This window comes from Dendrobates tinctorius, unplaced genomic scaffold (assembly GCF_039654945.1).
Source record: "Dendrobates tinctorius isolate UK_male_01 unplaced genomic scaffold, ASM3965494v1 ptg000293l, whole genome shotgun sequence".
Lineage (NCBI taxonomy): Eukaryota > Metazoa > Chordata > Amphibia > Anura > Dendrobatidae > Dendrobates > Dendrobates tinctorius.
Window position 1 is genome coordinate 25,698,195 of NW_027361960.1, and position 25,727 is coordinate 25,723,921.

Here is a 25,727-nt window from a genome sequence, read left to right on the forward strand (position 1 = left end):
TTTTACCTCAGTATTTGTAAGCCAAAACCAGGAGTGGTACACTCAGGTGAAAAGTAGAATAGAAACCCGGCACCACTTCTGTATTATCACCCACTCCTGGTTTTGGCTTTCAAATGCTGAGGTAAAAATCTCAAAAAATACTGAACATGTGCACGTGGCCTTAAAGGGAACCTGTCACATGAAAAAACCTGCAAATATTGGGTTAATCTGCAGGTTACTAGCATTGAGAACCTGCCTGGTGCCCACCCCGCTGAAAATGATTACCCCTGGCAGCGTTCGGATTCCATAGGGGTGGTGTCGGGGTGGGTTCAGTCATTGCTCAGTGTATAGAGAGTGGCGTCTGTAACACCGCAATGACTGATAGCAGCTCAGCATTAGAGCCGGCTGTCAGTCAGTGGCGAGGCCGCAGTTACAGCCGCCGTTCTCTCTACACTGAATGGTGACTGAACTTGTGCCAGCGCAGCCTCCATGACTGAAACCCAAACCCTATTGGAAGGAATAAAGTACCGGAAGCGAGGATCTAAGTGCGGGAGTCCGGCAGGTTCAGAATGCTATAAACCCCATATCTGCAGGTTAATGGCAGTTTTTCACGTTCCCTTTAAAGGGGTTATAAAAAAAAATCCAGTGATTGAAGGCTCCCAACATGATGACACAATACCTCATTTTCAATATGAACCCTAGGTTTGGGTGTAGCCATGGAAAAAAAACCAAGCAAAATAAACCCCTAAAAAATACAATTTTATTAAAACCAACACAGAAAACAAATGATAAAATAAAAGCCAGAGACAGGGCTGAAAAGGGAAAAATATATCAATAAATGGGCAACCCTAAACAGGCCTATCTGCCCCTATATACACCCTAGATTAACCCTGCCTGTCCATGGAGGTCGGGACCCTAATGTAGACGATATTGTGCCCCGTTACATGACCCTAGCGAGCCCTAGCACTGATTAACGACACCCAGAATACTAAATAGAATAGTAAACCAAATGGCCTATAAAAACTAATAGTGAGGACCCCCTATTACCAAGAAATGGGACAGTCTGGTGTGTATTAGTGCAGGAAGTCTATAACGGGTCCGGTAAGTATCCTGGATAAATGTAGGGGTCCAGATAGCAGGGCGTGAAGTCACAGATATACATGCCACAAGCAAATATGGGTCCAATAATCCAAAGAGAGCACTTGAGAGGATCAATATGGAGGTCATATTCGGTCTCAGTCACCTTCCCAGATCTCAAGGACATATTCACAACCATAAGCAGTGGTAAAAGGGAGGGACAATTGTAAAAATGGAACCCGTTTTCCCAATTCCAGACTGGTCCATTTTCCCCAGTTTCTGACTGGCGCATTTTCTTTTTTTTTCTCCTTTGGATAATCAAATAGTTTTTACTTCCTTTTATCACAATACATGGGGCTTAATTTTTATTTTATTATTTTTCTTGCTTGTATTTGGGATAATGTAACGAAAAATCAAAACTCTGTGTCTATAGTTCACCTTATTATATGGTGACAAGGTACCACTAAAACATATGAAATTGTGCTCCCCTTCTCGTAACAATTATTTTTATATATTGTACATACAATTTGGACTGCCAATGTCTTTTTTTATTTAGTTTTATTTATTCTTGCTTTTTTAACTTATTTTTCAATTTATTTCACACACTGTGCACCCCATATGGTCTTAAAAGACATTTGGGGGAACTTTTCAGAATTTTAGCATTCTAAAGGGAATCTATCTGCAGGTTTTTCTATCTAATCTGACAGCAGCACGATGTAGGAGCAGAGACCCTGATTCCAGCGATACTATTCTCCATGATGTTTTATCTGCTGCAGATCTAGCAGTGCTCTGAATGCTAAGATGGGCAGCTCTCTGCATACACTGTACGTTGCCACAAAACTGCTAATGGGGCACGGTTGTACAGAGCAGTTGTCTAGAATGCACAAAACACGTCTAATCCTGTAGTGACTATTTCCTGCTGATAAAACACTGATTTTATTGATAAAACAACACACAGCCTAGTAAGTGACACATCACTGGAATCAGAATCTCTGCGCCTACATTATGTTGCTCTCAGATTATATAAGAAAACCTGCTGACAGATTCTTTTCAATACATTATTTTTATACCAAACCTTCAGAATTAATTACAGAAAAGCACAAACCTAAAGGCTACAAGCTCAAAGCAAAGCATGGCAGATAAAGGGACTGTGATGACTAGGCTCGGGTGACGATGGCGGGAGGAAGACATGGATATTGTTATCCTCCATACAATACACTGCCAGATAAAAAACCTGTGAGCTAGAATGTGACATGGTGCTGTGGGCAACGCTTCCTTTCTGCCACACCAAATAGTGTTTGTACATGCACATGGATATTGCTTTAAAGTCCAACAGCCTAGATTATCACAGAAAAGTTCTTCCTAAAGACGGACCATTTCCATGCGCTTCCCACCAGAAGTCATCGGAGGGTTTGTCCAGATCCTTCCTGGGGATACAAGTCATGAATACGCTTGGCAAGCATGGGTCCGCTTTAGATACAATGGACAAACGGGTGTTGCTATTCTACGTTTCATATGGGTGAATAACATAGGAAAGACACACTGTAGAGTTCACATAACAGACGCCGTCAAATTAGTATTTGATGGAGAACAGACGTATTTATTAGAAATGTTCGAAGACTTGACAGGTGATCCTTATATTATATGTGATCTCGGCATATAATGGCAGCAATGGTCTATACTCTAATAATCCCCTATATTGTCAGAAGGGGGCATATAACGAGAAATTACCCACACAATTTCATCAAATTCTGACTTGTGACTGACGTGTAATGGAAGTCTTCCCCTCTCCCATATGAAGCCGATAGAAAACATGGCCCCCAGCATTGTGCTACAGTCCCCCCACTTTGATAACGGCCCCTAATCAGTCATATCAGAAGTTGCTTTAATTGAAAAATGCACTGTGGTCAGTCATTTTAAATGGAGATTCCGCCAGCTGATTGTTGGGGGTCTCTGTCATTGTGAGAGATGATTGGGGGTCACTTCAAGCAGAAGAAACAATATATGTCAATTGCTTTACAACAAAGGGTCCTGCTCAGAGAAAACACTTAAGGACCCCCCAAACATTACATAGCTGCCTGACCGATGTGTCACCAAATTGTTCAGCCGACAGCCATCTCTCCCATACACAGGGGCAGTCATTGCGCAGAGTGCTCCCATGGTTCTCTATGGGAAAGCCACAGACAGACGTAGGATAGGTGATAACCAGAGATGAGCGAAGCCGGGGTTCGTACAGTGTCCGGTTCTGAACTCTGAACATGGACTTGACAGAGATAAGAAGAGATACTTTCTATCCCCAAAGTTTGGGTCCCCATTGATTTCAATCGGGTTTGGGTTCAAATTCAGGTACAGTTCTGGTACCCGAACAGAACTTTGGGCTAAAGTTTGGTTGGGTACCAGAACCCGAACTTCCACGGGTCAGCTTATCCCCAGTGATATCTTGGTCATCGGTGGGATCTTTTATCCCTGTTAGAATGGATGGGTGATCACTTGTTTTGACGGGAAGAACCCTTTAAGAAATCATTGTGTATTTTCTGAAAACCCCTTTCAGACTTTCTCACATTGGGGTCATAGTTTGGTCATAAGTCTCAGATTGGGGTCATAGTTTGGTCATAAGTCTCACAGTGGGGTCATAGTTTGGTTATACGTCTCAGATTGGGGTCATAGTTTGGTTATACGTCTCACATTGGGGTCATAGTTTGGTTATACGTCTCATATTGGGGTCATAGTTTGGTTTTACGTCTCACATTGGGGTCATAGTTTGGTCATAAGTCTCAGATTGGGGTCATAGTTTGGTCATAAGTCTCACAGTGGGGTCATAGTTTGGTTATACGTCTCACATTACGGTCACAGTTTGGTTTTACGTCTCAGATTGGGGTCATAGTTTGGTTATACGTCTCACATTGGGGTCATAGTTTGGTTATACGTCTCATATTGGGGTCATAGTTTGGTCATAAGTCTCACAGTGGGGTCATAGTTTGGTTATACGTCTCACACTAGGGTCACAGTTTGGTCATAAGTCTCACAGTGGGGTCATAGTTTGGTTATACGTCTCACATTACGGTCACAGTTTGGTTTTACGTCTCAGATTGGGGTCATAGTTTGGTTATACGTCTCACATTGGGGTCATAGTTTGTTTATACGTCTCACATTGGGGTCATAGTTTGGTTATAGGTATCACATCAGGGTCATAGTTTGGTTATACGTCTCACATTGGGGTCATAGTCTATCAAGCACAGAAGCGAATATGATCACAGAGCGTGTACACTTATTGCATATCACACTGTAGCAGTAACACAAAGCGGAGCACAGCCACTCAATCTCCATCAGAATTAGAAAAGATGGCAGCAGACTCTATGGGAATTGGCATAAGATGTCTGTAGAGCCCCAGCACAACCACAGTAAAATGGCCACGTTCTGCGCCTCATTACAACTTGTTTAGTTCAGATAATGAAGAAGCTCTCACTATGGAGACTGTGGGAAGCGCTGGATTCTGAAATTCAGATTCCTATACAATATAATCATAAATAGACAGGATCCTTGTAATCCTGGGGCAGGAGCCCAACAATCCAGGGTGTAAGGCACAAGTCTCCTCCTGACAATTATGGGCCATGGGGCAATAATGATGTCTGTCCCTAGGATAGGTGTGTGATAAATGAGATGTCCCTCTGAGCACCAGGGAACATATCTGCACCAGCAGTGACAAGACAACGGAGGCTATCAAACTCCAGACCTGGGTCCCATGAGCAGCATGTCCTCTCCAGCCTGGCACAGTCAGCAGATCTGGGTCCCATGGGCAGCAAGCCACTCCAGCCCAGCACAGTCACCAGATCTGGGTCCCATGGGCAACATGCCCCCTCCAACCCGGCACAGTCACCAGATCTGGGTCCCATGGGCAGCATGCCACTCCAGCCCAGCACAGTCACCAGATCTGGGTCCCATGGGCAACATGCCCCCTCCAACCCGGCACAGTCACCAGATCTGGGTCCCATGGGCAGCATGCCACTCCAGCCCAGCACAGTCACCAGATCTGGGTCCCATGGGCAACATGCCCCCTCCAACCCGGCACAGTCACCAGATCTGGGTCCCATGGGCAGCATGCCACTCCAGCCCAGCACAGTCACCAGATCTGGGTCCCATGGGCACCATGCCCCCTCCAACCCGGCACAGTCACCAGATCTGGGTCCCATGGGCAACATGCCCCCTCCAACCCAGCACAGTCACCAGATCTGGGTCCCATGGGCAACATGCCCCCTCCAACCCGGCACAGTCACCAGATCTGGGTCCCATGGGCAGCATGCCACTCCAGCCCAGCACAGTCACCAGATCTGGGTCCCATGGGCAACATGCCCCCTCCAACCCGGCACAGTCACCAGATCTGGGTCCCATGGGCAACATGCCCCCTCCAGCCTGGCACAGTCACCAGATCTGGGTCCCATGGGCAGCATGCCCTGTTCAGCTTGGCACAGTCACAGTACTTGGCAGTTGATATCACTAGGAGCTGATGGGTCAGAAGGTGTTGAGATGGGGCAGAGACTGCAGTTTATCATGGAGGGTGACCCCCCGCCCTGTGGCCATCTCTACCCCCTGCAGCCACTCCGTGCACTTCCTGACCAGCCCCTCCTCGCCGTCCCGGAGCCAGCACTCGTCCTCATACTCCATGTCATCGTAGCGATGCTGATCGTTCAGCAATGAGATCTTCAGCAGCTCACTGACATCTGGGGGCGATCTGCGCACAGAGCTCCGGGGGCAGCGGCCACTGCTGGCGAAGACTCTGCGGGCATTGGCGCTGCGCTGCTTCTCCAAGCTCCTCTTCTGTATCACCAGGATGGCTTCTGGGGTGAGGCGCAGGGAGAGGGGCACCTCGGGAGGCTTGGTGGGTGCTGCCTCCTGCTGGCCAGTGTGAGCGTTCTGTGCAGGTCTCCTGCCCGGGGGGTCTCTGGGCAGCTCTCGCCTGGTCCTGGGAAGGGCTGATGGCCGTGGATGGATGACGCTTTCACAGGAGCGAGTCATGGCCGTGGGCACCTGCTCCAGGAAGCGCCGGGCTGGGTGCAGAGGGTCTCCGTGTTGCCCCAGTGTGGCATTATGCCTCCTGAGGGTCGCCGATGGCCAGGAGTTGGACAGGTGGTCCATTGTGCTCCTCCTGGAGTCACACGGCGGTGGCGGCTGGGCAGAAGCCTTCCTGTCCACGAGCTGTGCCCGGTGAGGAGGGAGCTGCGCCCGGTGAGGAGGGAGCTGCGCCCGGTGAGGAGGGAGCTGATGCTGCGGGATGGGAGGCAGAGCCATGTCTGGAGTGAGGGCTGGAGACACTGCCTAATAACCGGGGAGCCCCGTCCCTCCTTCCCTCCCGGCCTCCGCTGATTCACCCGCTATCTGCACACAACAGGTCGGGCAAGTCCGTCCTCCGCCCACAGGCTCCATAGCGACGGCGTGGACATGAGAGAGCCCATGTGCCTGCAGAGGTCCTGCATAGTGATGGCAGACAGTGCGACAGCTTCTCCGACCCGGACTTCTGTGACCTCAAGAAAGCAGTGTATGCTCAGCTTGGGGCTCAGAAAATGTCAACGCCTGTCACACTGGAGACACGCCACATACCCGCCTGTCACACTGGAGACACGCCGCATACCCGCCTGTCACACTGGACACACGCCGCATACCCGCCTGTCACACTGGACACACGCCGCATACCCGCCTGTCACACTGGACACACGCCGCATACCCGCCTGTCACACTGGAGACACGCCGCATACCCGCCTGTCACACTGGACACACGCCGCATACCCGCCTGTCACACTGGACACACGCCGCATACCCGCCTGTCACACTGGACACACGCCGCATACCCGCCTGTCACACTGGAGACACGCCGCATACCCGCCTGTCACACTGGACACACGCCGCATACCCGCCTGTCACACTGGACACACGCCGCATACCCGCCTATCACACTGGAGACACGCCGCATACCCGCCTGTCACACTGGACACACGCCGCATACCCGCCTGTCACACTGGAGACACGCCGCATACCCGCCTGTCACACTGGAGACACGCCGCATACCCGCCTGTCACACTGAACACACGCCGCATACCCGCCTGTCACACTGGACACACGCCGCATACCCGCCTGTCACACTGGAGACACGCCGCATACCCGCCTGTCACACTGGACACACGCCGCATACCCGCCTGTCACACTGGAGACACGCCGCATACCCGCCTGTCACACTGGACACACGCCGCATACCCGCCTGTCACACTGGACACACGCCGCATACCCGCCTGTCACACTGGACACACGCCGCATACCCGCCTGTCACACTGGACACACGCCGCATACCCGCCTGTCACACTGGAGACACGCCGCATACCCGCCTGTCACACTGGACACTCGTCGCATACCCGCCTGTCACACTGGACACTCGTCGCTTACCCGCCTGTCACACTGGACACTCGTCGCTTACCCGCCTGTCACACTGGACACTCGTCGCTTACCCGCCTGTCACACTGGACACTCGTCGCTTACCCGCCTGACACACTGGACACACACCGCATACCCGCCTGTCACACTGGACACACGCCGCATACCCGCCTGTCACACTGGACACACGCTGCATACCCGCCTATCACACTGGGCACTTGTCACATATATGCCTGTCACACTGTGCATACGTCACATACCTGCCAATCACACTGGGCACACACCACATACCCGCCTGGCATACGCCACGTACCCACCAGTCACCCACTAGGCACACACCACATACACAACAGTCACACGCCACATACTCGCCTGTCACACTGGGCTCACCCCACATACTCGCCTGTCACACTGGGCTCACGCCACATACTCGCTTGTCACACTGGGCTCACGCCACATACTCGCTTGTCACACTGGGCTCACTCCACATACTCGCCTGTCACACTGGGCTCACGCCACATACTCGCCTGTCACACTGTGCTCATGCCACATACCCGCCTGTCACACTGGGCTCACGCCACATACTCGCCTGTCACACTGGGCTCACGCCACATACTCGCCTGTCACACTGGAGACACGCCGCATACCCGCCTGTCACACTGGACACACGCCGCATACCCGCCTGTCACACTGGACACACGCCGCATACCCGCCTGTCACACTGGAGACACGCCGCATACCCGCCTGTCACACTGGACACACGCCGCATACCCGCCTGTCACACTGGAGACACGCCGCATACCCGCCTGTCACACTGGACACACGCCGCATACCCGCCTGTCACACTGGAGACACGCCGCATACCCGCCTGTCACACTGGACACACGCCGCATACCCGCCTGTCACACTGGACACACGCCGCATACCCGCCTGTCACACTGGAGACACGCCGCATACCCGCCTGTCACACTGGACACTCGTCGCTTACCCGCCTGTCACACTGGACACTCGTCGCTTACCCGCCTGTCACACTGGACACTCGTCGCTTACCCGCCTGTCACACTGGACACTCGTCGCTTACCCGCCTGTCACACTGGACACTCGTCGCTTACCCGCCTGTCACACTGGACACTCGTCGCTTACCCGCCTGACACACTGGACACACACCGCATACCCGCCTGTCACACTGGACACACGCCGCATACCCGCCTGTCACACTGGACACACGCTGCATACCCGCCTATCACACTGGGCACTTGTCACATATATGCCTGTCACACTGTGCATACGTCACATACCTGCCAATCACACTGGGCACACACCACATACCCGCCTGGCATACGCCACGTACCCACCAGTCACCCACTAGGCACACACCACATACACAACAGTCACACGCCACATACTCGCCTGTCACACTGGGCTCACCCCACATACTCGCCTGTCACACTGGGCTCACGCCACATACTCGCTTGTCACACTGGGCTCACTCCACATACTCGCCTGTCACACTGGGCTCACGCCACATACTCGCCTGTCACACTGTGCTCATGCCACATACCCGCCTGTCACACTGGGCTCACGCCACATACTTGCCTGTCACACTGGGCTCACGCCACATACTCGCCTGTCACACTGGGCTCACGCCACATACTCGCCTGTCACACTGGGCACACGCCATATACTCGCCTGTTACACTGGGCTCACGCCACATACTCGTAAGTTACCCATTAGGCACACACCCCATACGCGTCAGTCACACTCAGCACAAGCCACATATGCGCCAGTCACGCACTAAATACACGCCATATATGCGCCAGTCACGCACTAAGCATACACCACATATGCGCCAGTTATACTTGGCACATGCCAAATACGTGCCAGTCATATACTAGGCACACGCCACATTCTCATCAGTCACACACCACTCACAAACCAGATGTGCCACATACACACCTGACTACACTATATGTAATCGATGCATTAGACATATGTCACATAGTTGCTAGTCAAACACTACACTGTGTTCCAAATTATTATGCAAATGATATTTTTCTCTGATTTTCCTAAATAGTCGGTACAAATGACAGTCAGTCTAATAAAAGTCATCACCCGTTAGAGTATACATCAAATTTTGTTGAAGAAACCTCCCAATGATAACAGTATAATCTCCAAAATGAATAAAAACTCAAATTGCACTGTTCCAAATTATTAGGCACAGTAGAATTTCTAAACATTTGATATGTTTTAAAGAACTGAAAATGCTCATTTGTGGAATTTGCAGCATTAGGAGGTCACATTCACTGAACAAAAAAGCTATTTAACTCCAAAACATCCTAACAGGCCAAGTTACATTGTTAACATAGGAACCCTTCTTTGATATCACCTTCACAATTCTTGCATCCATTGAACTTGTGAGTTTTTGGAGAGTTTCTGCTTGTATTTCTTTGCATGAAGTCAGAATAGCCTCCCATAGTTGCTGTTTTGATGTGAACTGCCTCCCACGCTCATAGATCTTTTGCTTGATGATGCTCCAGAGGTTCTCTACAGGGTTGAGGTCAGGGGAAGATGGTGGCCACACCATGAGTTTATCTCCTTTTATGCCCATTGCAGCCAATGACTCAGAGGTATTCTTTGCAGCATGAGATGGTGCATTGTCATGCATGAAGATGATTTTGCTCCTGAAGGCAGGTTTCTGCTTTTTATACCATGGAAGACAGCTGTCAGTCAGAAACTCTATATACTTTGCAGAGGTCATTTTCACACCTTCAGGAACCTTAAAGGGCCCTGCCAGCTGTTTCCCCATGATTCCGGCCCAAAACATGACTCCTCCACCTCCTTGCTGACGTTGCAGCCTTGTTGGGACATAGTGGCCATCCACCAACCATCCACTACTCCATCCATCTGGACCATCCAGGGTTGCTCGACACTCATCAGTAAACAAGACTGTTTGAAAATTAGTCTTCATGTATGTCTGGGCCCACTGCAACCGTTTCTGCTTGTGAGCACTGTTTAGGGGTGGCCGAATAGTAGGTTTATGCACCACAGCAAGCCTTTGAAGGATCCTACACCTTGAGGTTCGAGGGACTCCAGAGGCACCAGCAGCTTTAAATATCTGTTTGCTGGTTTGTAATGGCTTTTTAGCAGCCACTCTCTTAATCCGATGAACTTGCCTGGCAGAAACCTTCCTCATTCTGCCTTTATCAGCACAACATGTCTGTGCTCAGAATCAACCACAAATCTCTTAACAGTACGATGGTCACGTTTAAGTTTTTGGGAAATATCTAATGTTTTCATCTCTTGACCAAGGCATTGCACTATTTGATGCTTTTCAGCAGCAGAGAGATCCTTTTTTCTTTCCTAAATTCTTTGAAACCTGTGCCCTGCTTAATAATGTGGAACATCATTCCTAAGTAGCTTTCCTTTAATTGAGCTCACCTGGTAAACTAATTATCACAGGCATTTGAGATTGATTTCAGTGATCCAAAGAGCCCTGATACACAATACCATCTATGAGTTTATTGAAAAACAAAAAAACAACATCTTTACGACACTTAAATCCAATTTGCATAATAATTTGGAACACAGTGTAGATACATGCCACATACCCGCCAGACACACAATAAGCACACACCACATACATGTCAGTCTGGTACTAGACACTATATACACACCAGTCAGACATTAGGCACATGCCACATACATAGCTGTCAGCCACTAGACACATGCCACTGTCACCAGTCACATACTAACCAAATGCCAGTCCCCAGTCTTGCACTGGACACATACCACTGTCGCCAGTCACATACTAACCAAATGCCACAGTCACCACTCTTGCACTGGTCGCATGCCACATAAACACCATTCACACACGTGCCAGTCCCGCACTAGGCACACACCACACACGTGCCAGTCATACGCTAGGTACACACCACCCACTTGCTAGTCACGCACTAGGCACACACCGCATATGTGCCAGTCACGCACTAGGCACACACTACATACACGCCAATCACGCACTTACATGTGCCACATACACACCTGACACACACTATATGTAATCGATGCATTAGACATATGTCACATAGTTGCCAGTCAAACACTAAATACATGCTACATACCGCCAGTCACACAATAAGCACAAACCACATACATGTCAGTCTAGTACTAGATACTCTAGACACCAGTCACACATTAGGCACATGCCACATACATGGCAGTCAGCCACTAGACACATGCCACTGTCACATACTAACCAAATGCCAGTCACCAGTCTTGCACTAGACACATGCCACTGTCGCCAGTCTTGCACTTGATACATGCCACTGTCACCAGTCTTGCACTGGATACATGCCACTGTCACCAGTCACATACTAACCAAATGCCACAGTCTACAGTCTTGCACTGAACACATACTACTGTCGCCAGCCTTGCACTAGACACATGCCATAGTCGCCAGCCTTGCACTAGACACATGCCACTGTCACCAGTCACATACTAACCAAATGCCACAGTCTACAGTCTTGCACTGGACACATGCTACTGTCGCCAACCTTGCACTAGACACATGCCACAGTCGCCAGTCTTGCACTGGATACATGCCACTGTCACCAGTCACATACTAACCAAATGCCACAGTCGCCAGTCTTGCACTGGACACATGCTACTGTCGCCAACCTTGTACTAGACACATGCCACAGTCGCCAGTCTTGCACTGGATACATGCCACTGTCACCAGTCACATACTAACCAAATGCCACAGTCGCCAGTCTTGCACTGGACACATGCTACTGTCGCCAACCTTGCACTAGACACATGCCACAGTCGCCAGTCTTGCACTGGATACATGCCACTGTCACCAGTCACATACTAACCAAATGCCACAGTCGCCAGTCTTGCACTGGACACATGCTACTGTCGCCAACCTTGTACTAGACACATGCCACAGTCGCCAGTCTTGCACTGGATACATGCCACTGTCACCAGTCACATACTAACCAAATGCCACAGTCGCCAGTCTTGCACTGGACACATACTACTGTCGCCAGTCATATACTAACCAAATACCACAGTCTCCAGTCTTGCACTGGACACATACTACTGTCGCCAGTCATATACTAACCAAATACCACAGTCTCCAGTCTTGCACTGGACGCATGCCACATAAGCACCATTTGCACACTAGACATGCCACACAGATGCCAGGCACTAGCTTTACGCTGCAGAATGCCAGATACAGACCACATACAGGCAGGTCCCACAGTAATAGAAGTGCATGTTCAGTCACTGAAAAGCATCATTGTCTTACTTACCAGCCTTCTTTTACAGGTAACACACACAGAACTTCTAATAGGTAGTGCTCCCTAACTAGGTCCCACTCGCTGTCATGCTAAGGCCTACCCATTCATAGCGTGCCTGGATGGAAAATTTTACACAAATCTTTTGGCATTTTGCTCAGCTGTACTGCTTAGTCTCTGAGTGCCTATGACTGATACACCCCTAGGGTGACCCACCTCCCCCTGCTCCTCTGTACCCTTATGCAGCCGAATCTGCACATGCATATATCCACCATTGACTTGATGGCATCAAAGTAACCACTTGTACTAAGACAAATTAGAGTACGCATTGGGTAGTCTGGGATGAGCTGTCCACAAATGTTGTTACTTCAGGAACATCTGTGAAGCTCCTTGAAAACAGATTCCCCAATGAGTTTGCAAATTTCCCAGGTGTTGAAGAAGCCTTTTGCAAATGCACCCTGGGGATTTAGCTGCGTTGTACAGTACCTTTGTTTTCAATGGTAATCTGAAAAACGCTGTGCACATGCTGCGGATTTTCTGCGGGTTCAACTCCGCAACATGTCAATTCTTTGTGCGGAATCCACAGCGGTTTCACACCTCCATTGTAGAGGTGTGAAACCGCAGGGCTAAACCGCAGGCTAATCCGCAGGTAAACCGCAGGTCTTTTGATCTGAGAATTTACCTGCGGATTTTTCCAAATCCGCTCCGAAAAATCCACAGTACCTAAAACTACGTGTGCACATAGCCTTATTGCTGTGCTAAGATTCTCAGTAGAGTTGAGCGATACCGTCCGATACTTCAAAGTATCGTATCGGATGGTATCGGCCGATCTTTAAAAAAAGTATCGGTATCGCCGATTCCGATACCGGAAGTCCCATTCAAGTCTATGGGACTTCCGGTATCGGAATAAGAAAAACCCTTTCCTGCCCTTGTACAGCCTCTCTGGGGTCTGTACGGGCCTTTCGGGGGGCTGTGCCGGCCTGCCAGGGGGTCTGTGCAGGCTCCGGTGGTCTGTGCCGGCCTGCTGGTGGTCTGTGCAGGCTCCGGGGGGCTGTGCCGGCCTGCCGGGGGGCTGTGCAGGCTCCAGGGGGCTGTGCAGGCTCCGGGGGGCTGTGCCGGCCTGCCGGGGGGCTGTGCCGGCCTGCCGGGGGGCTGTGCCGGCCTGCCGGTGGTCTGTGCAGGCTCCGGGGGTCTGTGCAGGCATCGTCCGATGGGACTACAAGTCCCATCGGGCGATGCCTGCTACCATGACAGTGATTGACACATTAGCCAATGATGGGACAGTAGTAGTCCCATCATCCGGCTAATGTGTTAAATGTAAAAAAAAAAAATTACATGCTACATACATACAACATGCATACTACATACATGCTACATTCATACTACATACTACATACATGCTACATTCATACTACATGCAACATACATACTACATATATACTACATGCATGCTACATACATACTGCATGCTACATGCATGCTACATACATACTACATACATACTACATGCTACATACATACCACATATATACTACATACATACAATACATTCATACAATACATACATAGACATACAGTACATATAACATAGAGTAACATACTTACCAATACTTGTCACATTGTTCCCCGAAGCCATTGTCTTTCCGGAATAAATATTTACATAACAAACCACAAAAATACTCACCCACGATCCGAAGCAGTCCACGAGTGTGTCCCACGACGATCTTGGGTAGAGAACGGCAGCATCAGATGATGCTGCCGTTCTCTACGGGCTGCAGGAATCCAATGACGGAAGGTAGGTATCCTTCCGCACTGTATTCCTCCGCCACTTAAAAAAAAAAAAAGTCCCTAGTCTCACTTTATGCCATTGCTGTGTGGGAAATTCCCACAGACCCCCACAGGGTGCACAGACCACCGGCAGGCCGGCACAGCCCCCCGGCAGGCCGGCAGAGACCCCGGGCAGTCCACACAGCCCCCCGGCAGGCCGGCACAGCCCCCCGGCAGGCCGGCAGAGACCCCCGGAAGGCCCGAAATGACGGCGCATCATGATGCGCACACACCGCGCATCATGATGACGTCAGGCCGTCAATCAACTGAACTTCCGATTCCGATGCCGAATTCCGATATTGAAAAAATATCGGAAGTCGGTATCGGAATTCCGATACAGCAAGTATCGGCCGATACCCGATACTTGCGGTATCGGAATGCTCAACACTAATTCTCAGTCATCAGATGGAACCCTGAAGTCCAAACATTCATTTCAGGGTCGACAAATACAACCCCTGGCAAAAATTATGGAATCACCAGCCTTGGAGGATGCTCATTCAGTTGTTTAATTTTGTAGAAAAAAAGCAGATCACAGACATGGCACAAAACTAAAGTAATTTCAAATGGCAACTTTCTGGCTTTAAGAAACACTAAAAGAAATCAAGAACAAAAATGTGGTAGTCAGTAATGGTTACTTTTTTAAACCAAGCATAGGGAAAAAATTATGGAGTCACTCAATTCTGAGGAAAAAGTTATGAAATCACCCTGTAAATGTTCATTCCCAAAACTAACACCTGCATCCAATTAGATCTGCTCGTTAGTCTGCATCTAAAAAGGAGTGAGCACACCTTGGAGAGGTGTTGCACCAAGTGGACTGACATGAATCATCGCTCCAACACAAGAGATGTCAATTGAAACAAAGGAGAGGATTATCAAACTTAAAAGAGGGTAAATCATCACGCAATGTTGCAAAAGATGTTGGTTGTTCACAGTCAGCTGTGTCTAAAATTTAGACCAAATACAAACAACATGGGAAAGTTGTTAAAGGCAAACATACTGGTAGACCAAGGAAGACATCAAAGCATCAAGACCGGAAACTTAAAGCAATATGTCTCCATAACAGGAAATGCACAACAAAACAAATAAGGAATGAATGGGTGGAAACTGTAATAAATGCCTGTGACCGAACTGTAAGAAACCGCCTAAAGGAAATGGTATTTACATACAGAAAAGCTAAAAAAAAGAAAGCCATCATTAACACCTAAACAGAAAAAAACAAGGTTACAATGGGCTAAGGAAAAGCAATCGTGGACTGTGGTTGACTGGATGAAAGTCATATTCAGTGATGAATCGCGAATCTGCATTGGGCAATGTGATAATGCTGGAACTTTTGTTTGGTGCTGTTCCAATGAGATTTATAAAGATGACTGCATGAAGACAACATGCAAATTTCCAGTCATTGATGATATGGGGCTGCATGTCAGGTTAAGGCACTGGGGAGATCGCTGTCATTACATCTTCAATAAATGCACAAGTTCATATTGATATTTTGGACACTTTTCTTATCCCATCAATTGAAAGGATGTTTGGGGATGATGAAATCATTTTTCAAGATGAGAATGCATCCTGCCATAGAGCAAAAACTGAAAACATTCCTTGAAAAAAGACACATAAGGTCAATGTCATGGCCTGCAAATAGTCCGGATCTCAATCCAATTGAAAATCTTTGGTGGAAGTTGAAGAAAATGGTCCATGACAAGGCTCCAATCTGCAAAGCTGATCTGGCAACAGCCAGCAGAGAAAGTTGGAGCCAGATTGATGAAGAGTACTGTTTGACAATCATTAAAGGGAATCTGTCACCCTTTTTTTGGACTATCAGCTGCCGGCATTGACATCAGGGGCTTATCTACAGAATTCTGTAATGCTGTAGATAAGCCCCTGATGTAACCTGAAAGATAAGAAAAACATGTTAGATTATACTCACCGGAGGGGGCGGTCCGGTCCGGCGCCTCCCATCTTCATACGATGCCGTCCTCTTCTTCCCTTCCTGTCGTGGCTCCGGCGCACTGCTCTGCCCTGTTGAGGCAGTGCGCAGGTGTCGGGAGAGGTCTGGCACCTGCGCACTGCAGTATTCTGCTCTGCCCTCAACAGGGCAGAGCAATGCGCCTGCGCCGGAGCTACTACAGGAAGGGAAGAAGAGGACGGCATCGTATGAAGATGGGAGGCACCGGACCACGACACCCATCGGACCGCCCCCTCCGGTGAGTATAATCTAACATGTTTTTCTTATCTTTAAGGTTACAGAATGCTGTAGATAAGCCCCTGATGTCAATGCCGGCAGCTAATAGTCCAAAAAAAAGGGTGACGGATTCCGTTTAAGTTCATGCCTCAGAGACTGCAAGCTGTTATAAAAGCCAGAGGCGGTGCAACAAAATACTAGTGATGTGTTGGAGTGTTTTTTGTTGGTTTGTTTTTCATGATTCCATAATTTTTTCACTCAGAATTGAGTGATTCCATAATTTTTCCCCTATGCTTGGTTTAAAAAAGTAACCATTACTGACGACCACATTTTTTGTTCTTGATTTCTTTTAGTGTTTCTTAAAGCCAGAAAGTTGCCATTTGAAATTACTTTAGTTTTGTGCCAGGTCTGTGACTGCTTTTTTTCTACAAAATTAAACAACTGAATGAACATCCTCCAAGGCCGGTGATTCCAGAATTTTTGCCAGGGGTTGTAGAAGAGTTGTCTGTAAAATGGGGAGTGATATGAAGTCTCACACCAGTTTGGTAAAAGTTGACAAGCAGGGCCATTTTGCGACAACACAGAGGTCCACCAAGTAACGTTACTTCATCCCTATCACATATAAAAGGTTGACCCTGGACTGGAAGGCCACTTGAAAAGGGTACTCCAGCACCTCTCACTTTTCTATCTGTTCATTAGCATAGGACACAAGCATATGATACCTGATGAACATGCAACTGTCCCTGTTCAGTGATGTGGAAGTCAGAGGCACCAGAGGACTTCTTTACGCTGGCGATAGTCCAAAAAGGAAGTGCAGACTATTTCCTACAAAAATAGTCTGCCTTGGTGAAATGCCAAGCTTGTGTTGGATTGTTTTGATCACTGTTGGGAGCGGTTGTTCAAAAGTCACACCTGCTGAAAGAGATGTGTGTGCCATCAATGCTCAGTGATTTGTCATTTTAACTAATAATAATAATTTTAATAATAATAATTGTATTCCTATAGCGCCAACATATTCCGCAGGACTTTACATTTTAGCTAATGGAAATTATTGTGCAAAATGTAGACCTTCACAGACCAACCATGAGCCATATAGCAGTTTTTGTTAAGATTTTTCAGCAACAAGCAAATTGTGACAAAAGACCAACATATATATTAGTCTTAATCTCACGTATATGGTCTTCCTGGATGCAAGATCCTTTCCTTAGGATAAGCTATGTGTGATCTGTGGGGGGCACACACTGAGTGAGGGATATGCTCGTTGTAGCGCCGCTGCTCTGGTTGTGTCTGGTACTGCAGCTTAGTGCTCAGATGAACAGGATTAAGCCCCAGATACAGCAGCATGGCTTCCTCCTTCTGATGAATATTGGGATTTTCCCAGGAACGTGACTGCGTTCAGCAGGCAATGAAAAGAGTTAATTGTATATGCCTGCCTCCATGTGTCCGATCTGTTCCAACCTTCCTTTTGGGCAGGCTCTTTATACAGGTGTGGTACTAAGGATGTCGGGTTGCAGAATTTTCCTGTACATTCTGGTGTCATTCAGTTTCTTGCACAATAACAAGTTTGTTCTGAGTAACCTATGTATCCAGTACATGAATGGTGTCATCTACGAGGAAGGGCTCAGTGATTAACTCCAGCAATTAACACAGTTTGTAATTGCAGGGTAGCTTGTCTGGCTGATACAAGGATTTCATTCATTTCTTTTATTTTCTCAGCCTCAGGCTAGGAGGACTTGTGTGAGAAATGGTCATATCATTTGTTCTACCAGTTTGGTAGAGGAGGGATAATGCTATGTAGCAGTTCATTTTCAGGGCTTGGCCTAAGTCCCTTAGTTCCAGTGAAGGAAAGCCTAATGTTTCTGCATATTCCAACATATAGGACAACTTTGTGGGAGCAGTTTAAGGAAAGCCTTTCTATTCGAGTAGGACTGTGACCCAGTGCACAAAGTATGGTGTATAAAAGCAGGTTTGGGCAAGAGTTTGGTGTGGAAAAACTGGACTGTCCTGTTCAGGGCTCTGACCTCAACCCCATCAAACACTTTTGGCAGACACCAGAACTAAAATTGTGAGCCAGGACCTCTTATCCAACAACATTGTCTGATCACACAAACTACTATAGAAAGTTTTCCCAGAAGAGTGGAAGCGGAGGACGAGGCAGCAGAATGATTCTTGTCTCTTACTTGGGAGTGCTTCCCGGATTTCTGTTACACTGATTATATAAGGCACCCTTGTATCGATCTGTTGATATGTGCTCCATCAACCTTAATCAGGTTCTCCAGTAAAAACAAGTTATCAGCTATCCACATGATAGGTGACAATTAGTGATTGTGGGGGAATGACCACTGGGACCTGCACAAGTTAGCAGAAAGGGGAACTTAAATTCCCTTTATCATGGTGCGGCCGTAGACATGCTTGACAACCGCGCCATTTATTCCCTATAAAGGAATGAAAATCCAGCAAGGCAGCATGCGTACAAGATAAAATCCTAGTTTATTATAGGAAAATGAAATAGAAGTGCATGGCAGATCCAAAGTGACTAAGACCTACACGTTTCAGCTCCTCCTTCAGCAACCATGAGCAAGGCTCCAAAAAGCTGTAACTTGCAGGTCTCAGTCACTTTGGAACTGCCATGCACTTTTATTTTATTTTTCTGCAATAAACTTGGATTTTATCATATATGCATGCTGCCTTGCTGGATTTTCATTCCTGTTTTGCCTCAGCCGTTCCCATTCTTGTCCGTGCGACACAATCAGCAGGATCCATGCTGCAGCTTGGTGAGCTGACTCTCCTTTACCCCCTCTATGAATTTATTCCCTATGGAGCTGCAGCGTATTGTGTGCACCTTATTCAAGGAGACCCATAGAGAATATATGTAGTAGAATTCAGGCTAGCGCATTGCCACTCCATTCTACCTGGTCTAAAAGTGCTCCATTCTGCTGATTAATGGGGTCCCAGCAATTAGACTTCACTGATAAGTTATTACCTGTCATGCGGATAGAGGATATCTTGTTTGGAATGAAATAACGCCAATGTTAATCTTTGAGAACAAATAACAATGAAAAAAACACATAGAGCATAAACACTACCCCATGAAGCAGCGATGGCGAAACAAGGTGATATAACATATCTGCACTATAATACGGAGTCACAGCAAATATATGTGTCTGTAGCTAGGGTTTTATGATTACCATATCTCAGAGGCATCATAAAATGTATCCCTATTATTTACAATGCATATTTAATATCTTTGCCTAGGTCATATGCATGTTTTTTTTTTTATAGTTTATTAGTATCCTTGAAAAGTGATAATTGAAATGTGATGTTTTACTGTCCCTAGGCACAGAGTGCATTGTTATACTTTTTAGCTGTAATATCATCCACTTATTACAGGTATATTTTATGTATTGATTAAATAAAAATCACTGTTTTAACATATGCGTGGTCATACTTGTAGGTTGTAAATTGGCAGTGCTGCACAAATAAAATGTTGATCGGTGGGTCAGTACTAGTACAGCAATACCTAATTTAATTTATTGTTTAAAAGTAATAAATCTACTACCTAGGGAAAAAAGAAAAATTGTTTTTAGGTCTCCATATTCCGAGAGCCATAAAGGCTTATTTTTTTGTGTGACGAGCTGGCGTTTTCAATGTGTACCAGTTTAGGAGAGGCAAAAATGCAAAAAAAAAACGTAGATAAAATTCACCACCACTCAATAATATGGACAAGCTAACATGTATGAATCCATACAAATAGGAAATAGAGGTAGAATATTTTAGCAATGTTTATTAGTCCCATAAGGGCACTTGAGAATATGGGCCTTTGATGATACACTGCCTAGAGCAGACCAATATTCCAGCCTGGCAGTGTTCGTTCAGGGGAGCGTATTTTGTGTACGTGAGCTGTCCATTTTGACAATCAGAACAATGTTATTAAGTAGGGTTGTTCAGCTGACAAGTTAGTTTTCCACACCAAGTTTCTGTGAAAAAAAGGAAAAAGTTACAGCATGCACTGTTCTCTGTTTTTTAAGATGATAGTCTATTTATGTGTGCCCAAAAAAAGAAGTCAGAACCTCTACAGATCATAAGTATAGCTTCCATTCGTAGATACAACAGGACGGTATTTGGGCTGGTACATTTTATTACAAACGACAAACTGGCGGAATAAGGATAACAATATGGATAACGTTTGGACAATTTTTCATACACTCATTTTCACAGCAGTTTGAATCAGTTCAGCTGAAATGAGGCGGAGCTGATTAGGACCCGAGAAAAGTGAGGGAATTTTGCAATGGATAAGCATTTTTTTGCAGGACGCACACCACTAACAAGATGCACCAAATTTTTTAAAGAGGTTGCCCCACGAACAAAAGTACATTTTAATCAATAGATCTTGGAATAATAATAAGTTCCACAATTACATGTGTTTAAATAAAATGTTCCTGTGCGGAGATAATCTTATAAATGTGCCCCTGCTGTGTGCTGTGTAATGGCCGTGTCTGACTGTGCAGGAATATGGTCTGATCATACCGCAGCTCCTGGGCAGGGGAGGAAACAAGAGAGTATACAGATAGAATCAGCTGTGATCCCATACTGCCCTTTCTGTGAGGTAAAACATCTTGCTGCCTGTTTTTATACAAGATTTTAGCTCAAAGAATCAGCTGTGATCCCCTGCTGTAATGTCTGTATACTCTTTCTTCCTCCCCTGCCCAGGAGCTGTGGTATATCCAATCTGCACGGTTGGACACAGCCATTACACTGGGGCAAATTTATAAAATTATCTTGTGACGGTAACATTTTTTTAAACACATGAAATGGTGACGTTTATTTTTATTCCAAGATCTGTTGATTAAAAAATACTTTTTTTCCGTGGCACAACCCCTTTTAGTGGATGGGGTCTCTAAGTCGGGTGCCCTGGATCCGGAACTAGCAGCGGTTTGGACTCAGAGCACGTTCGCTGTGTCCAAAGCGCTGCAGTCTATGACTGCAGGTGAATCCGTATGTGTTCACTGAATGATGCGGATTTACCGCATCCAATACATTTTATTGATGTAATTTCTCTTGCGGAGACTCGCGTCTCCACAAGAGAAATTGACATGCTGCAGTCTGGAGAGACACACCGCAGATCAGTCTCCGCAGGTGATCCGCAACAGTCTGTGGACGCATAGAGGGCATTGGATTTCAAGAAATCCCATCCACTGTGCTGGAACATCTGTCCGCTGCATGTTGGACGGTGCAGAAGAACGCAGCCTCAAACCTGCAGCAACTCCAGATCGTGGGCATATACCCTCAAGGATCAGCACCTTGTGCTATATCAGGAGTGGTGCAATGTGATTGCTACACCAGTCATGATGAATCAGACCATCAGTCTTTTTCCCAAGTTTCTGGAGCGGAAAAAAAAAAAAAAGAGTGAGGTTTTTGGAGAATTTCAGCTCCAAAGACTCCTCAAAAAACCTTAGTGTGAACTTACCCTTAAAAAACAAACAGTATAACTGAACATTGATTGTAAACCTACACGTCAAACTGGGCTTGGTGTAAAAATGTATGTTGTTTCAATATTTTTTACCCCCTCCCGATATTTTCCATAAGCGTACACATCAAGAGATCCCTCAAAGCACCGCACCTTACAATCAGGAGCAGAGATGGCGTCATTGCACTGTGTTCCAAATTATTATGCAAAAAATATTTCCTCATATTTTCTCTAAATTACCTATATGAATTGCAGTCATTGTTATTTTCCAGTCATCTACTATTCTAGTATAATTGCAATGTTTTTGAACAAACTGCCTATGAAAACAGTATATCTTTAAAAATAAAAAACACTCAAAATGCATGTTCCAAATTATTATGCACAGCAGAGTTTTCAACCTTTTTATTTTGAACAAAAAAATGGTCAATGGTGAAATTATAAGCATTATCAGCTTATTACAAAATGAAATCAAACAGTTTTCAAGTCAAAACTTTATTCTAGGTGACGTTACATTTGCACATAGGACCCCTTGTTTGAAAGAAGCTTCTGAACTCTCTCGTCCATTGAATTTGTCAGTTTTTGGATGGTTTGTGCTTCAATTGTTTTGCATGTGGACAGAATACCCTCCCAGAGCTGTTGCTTAGATGTGAACTGCCTCCTGCCATCATAGACACTCCTTTTGATGATGCTCCAGAGGTTCTCAATGGGGTTGAGTTCAGGGGAAGATGGTGGCCACACCATAAGTTTGTCCTCCCATAGCAGCCAGAGATGCAGATCTGTTATTTGCAGCATGAGACGGTGCATTATCATGCAAGAAAATGATGTTGCTGCGGAAAGCACGGTTCTTCCTCTTGAACCATGGCAGGACGTGCTGTTTTAGAAACTCCACATAGATTATGGAGTTCATCTTTACCCCTGCTCCTTGTTGGCGCCTTAGCCATGTTTTCATGGGGTGTCCATCAACCAGCCATCCTCCACTCCATCCATCTGGACCATCGAGCGTTGCACGGCACTCATTGGTGAACAAAACAGTTTGGAAGTCAGTCTTCATGTATCATTTGGCCCACTGGAGCTGTTTCTGCTTGTGTGCAGTGGATAGAGGTGGTCGACAGGATGGCTTACGCACAGCTGCAAACCTCTGAAGGACCTTGCATCTTGTTGTTCCGGGGACGTTGGAGGCACCAGCAGCTTCAAAAACTTGTCTGCTGCTATGACAAGGCATTTTTGCAGCTGCTCTTTTAACCTGACGCATTTGCCTGTTGGAAAGAGTCCTCAATTTTTCCTTAGCACGCACACGTGTGTGCTGGGAATCAGCTACATACTTCTTGATTGTGCGATGATCACTTTAGGTTCCAAAGTGGGACAAAAATTACATATATGTAAAAAAAAAACTGTAAGAGAATTTGTAAATTCATAATTAAAATAAGTGTGTGTGTGTGTGTGTGTGTGTGTGTGTTTGTGCGCGCGGGGGGGGGGGTAAATGGACAAAAAAATGTATACTAATCTTTTTTACTTTTTGTTTCTACTTAAAAATTACAATTGGTATCACCACATCTAAAAACACTTGGGCTATATAGCGGTCATATCATTTGGTCCAAAAAGTGAACAAATGTCGAAAAAAAATAAACTAAAAAATACGTTCCCATGATGAGTACTTGATGTTGCAGATTTTCTGCACTTAGTAGGTGAACTGGATTGCTTGCTTTTTTCTTTGTGTTTTTGAATTTGTCATTTTAGTTTTTGATGCTGCACGTTTTTTGTATTTTTTCCTCTTTTTTGCTTTTGGTATTTGGCTCTGACAAATCTTTATTGATACAAACAGAAATACATGCGTTATTAACCATTTGGGTGCTTCTCAGGAATTAATGCAGTGGCATGACAGTAATGAAAAAGTGTATCTTTACCACCTAAATGTCACTAACTTCTGAACAGGTCACTGTAGCTGGAAGACTCTAAGGCCGCTATTTGGCCATGAATTGCCATGGCAAACATCAGGACCACATAATCATGATCTCAGGATGCCGATGGGGATAAAGAGAGCGCACCTACAATGTCAACCATTTATATGCTGTAGTCACTATTGACAACAGCAAATAAGTGGATAAACAGATTTGGACGGTGCCAATTACTGATCGTAGCTAATGCAGCAAGTTGTCAGCTATAGCATACAGCTATCAGCTGCTGGATTGTCACCTCTATGGGGATGATATTCTCTTGTATCTCAGGTCAGTAAAAAGACGTATTGGTGGTCACTAAGTGGATACTCATCATCATAAGTAGTGCATGATGCTGCTGGGTTCCCTCTGTAGACTGCTCAATTCCAGTGACACAGCTTTCTGCTAATCCCACCAATCTCATGTTGATGATCTAGTCTAAGAATAGGTCATCAATTGTTCGGTCTTGGCTAACCGTCTTAATTTATGGGGTACATATCTACAAGTCTACAGAAGCACAAGCTGGGCACGTTATGTTGTGCACTCAAATGGCGTATTTGCAATTTTACTCTAGAACACTAGGCACAAATTTCTGGAAAATGCTTCTAGGGTCAATTTGTCAAACGCCCATCTTGAAAGGTTGAAATCACAAAAGGAAGTTACTTTTTGGGGATTTCTGCAGAGTACCTTCAGGGCTCTATAAACTGTATCCAAAGAATATTCTTGGAAATTTGCACTCCAAAAGATAAGTGGTGCTCCTTTCCTTCTGAGCACTGTGTGCTCAAACAGTAGGGTATGACCGCACATAGGTAAGCCACACTCGTGTAACAATTTACAGGGTACGCTTTGTATTCTTAACCATGGTAAAATGTTATAGGTAAATCTACTTTTCACTCTTACAAATGTACATATTCAATTTCACACAGCCCAATGGTAAAATAATCGGTTTATCACCTATGGAGTACAAATGCTCATTACACACCTAGATAAATTCATTGAGGGGTGTAATTTCCAAAATGGGGTCTTCTTTGTGGATTTTCTGCTGTTCTGGGATCTCAGATAATGGCTAATAACTCTGCTGACACGTTTTAGCAAATACTAGAGATGAACAATGTGAAACATGTTGCCCTGGTCCTTTGTACAGCCACTTACCACTTGTGCGCTCGGCATCCTTGACACCTCTGCCACCCTTACTAGGCCCTGCAATGTCACAGTGCCAAAGGTAACCAGGATGCTGGGCACAGGTGTGAAGACCAGCTGCCACAGAGAACCAGACTGCTTGCTGGGCCAGGGAAGTGCAGACTTAATTGCTCATGTCTAGTAAATGCCAGTACCCATCATTAAACAATTCTAAAGCATGTTTTCATAAAACTCTGCATTGTGCTGCCCAGCTTGTTTCTCTTTTACATATCCACAAATCTATGCCAACTATTAGGTGGTCTAAGAACGAACCTTATCGTCCATGCATTTATACATTTTCAGGAAATCAACAGAAGAACAGCACGATGCAGGATCTGAAGAAGTTGTTGTTTTATATGCAAAACATA

General features: G+C 46.2%; 1 protein-coding gene across 1 annotated transcript; it reads right to left on the reverse strand.

The window, feature by feature from the left end:
* Positions 1-719: 719 nt before the first annotated feature.
* On the reverse strand, positions 720-6,591 carry PRR18 (proline rich 18). The gene has a single exon (XM_073560199.1). The coding sequence runs from the start codon at positions 6,340-6,342 to the stop codon at positions 5,566-5,568; it is 777 nt and encodes a 258-aa protein (XP_073416300.1). The 5' UTR covers positions 6,343-6,591; the 3' UTR covers positions 720-5,565.
* Positions 6,592-25,727: the final 19,136 nt, after the last annotated feature.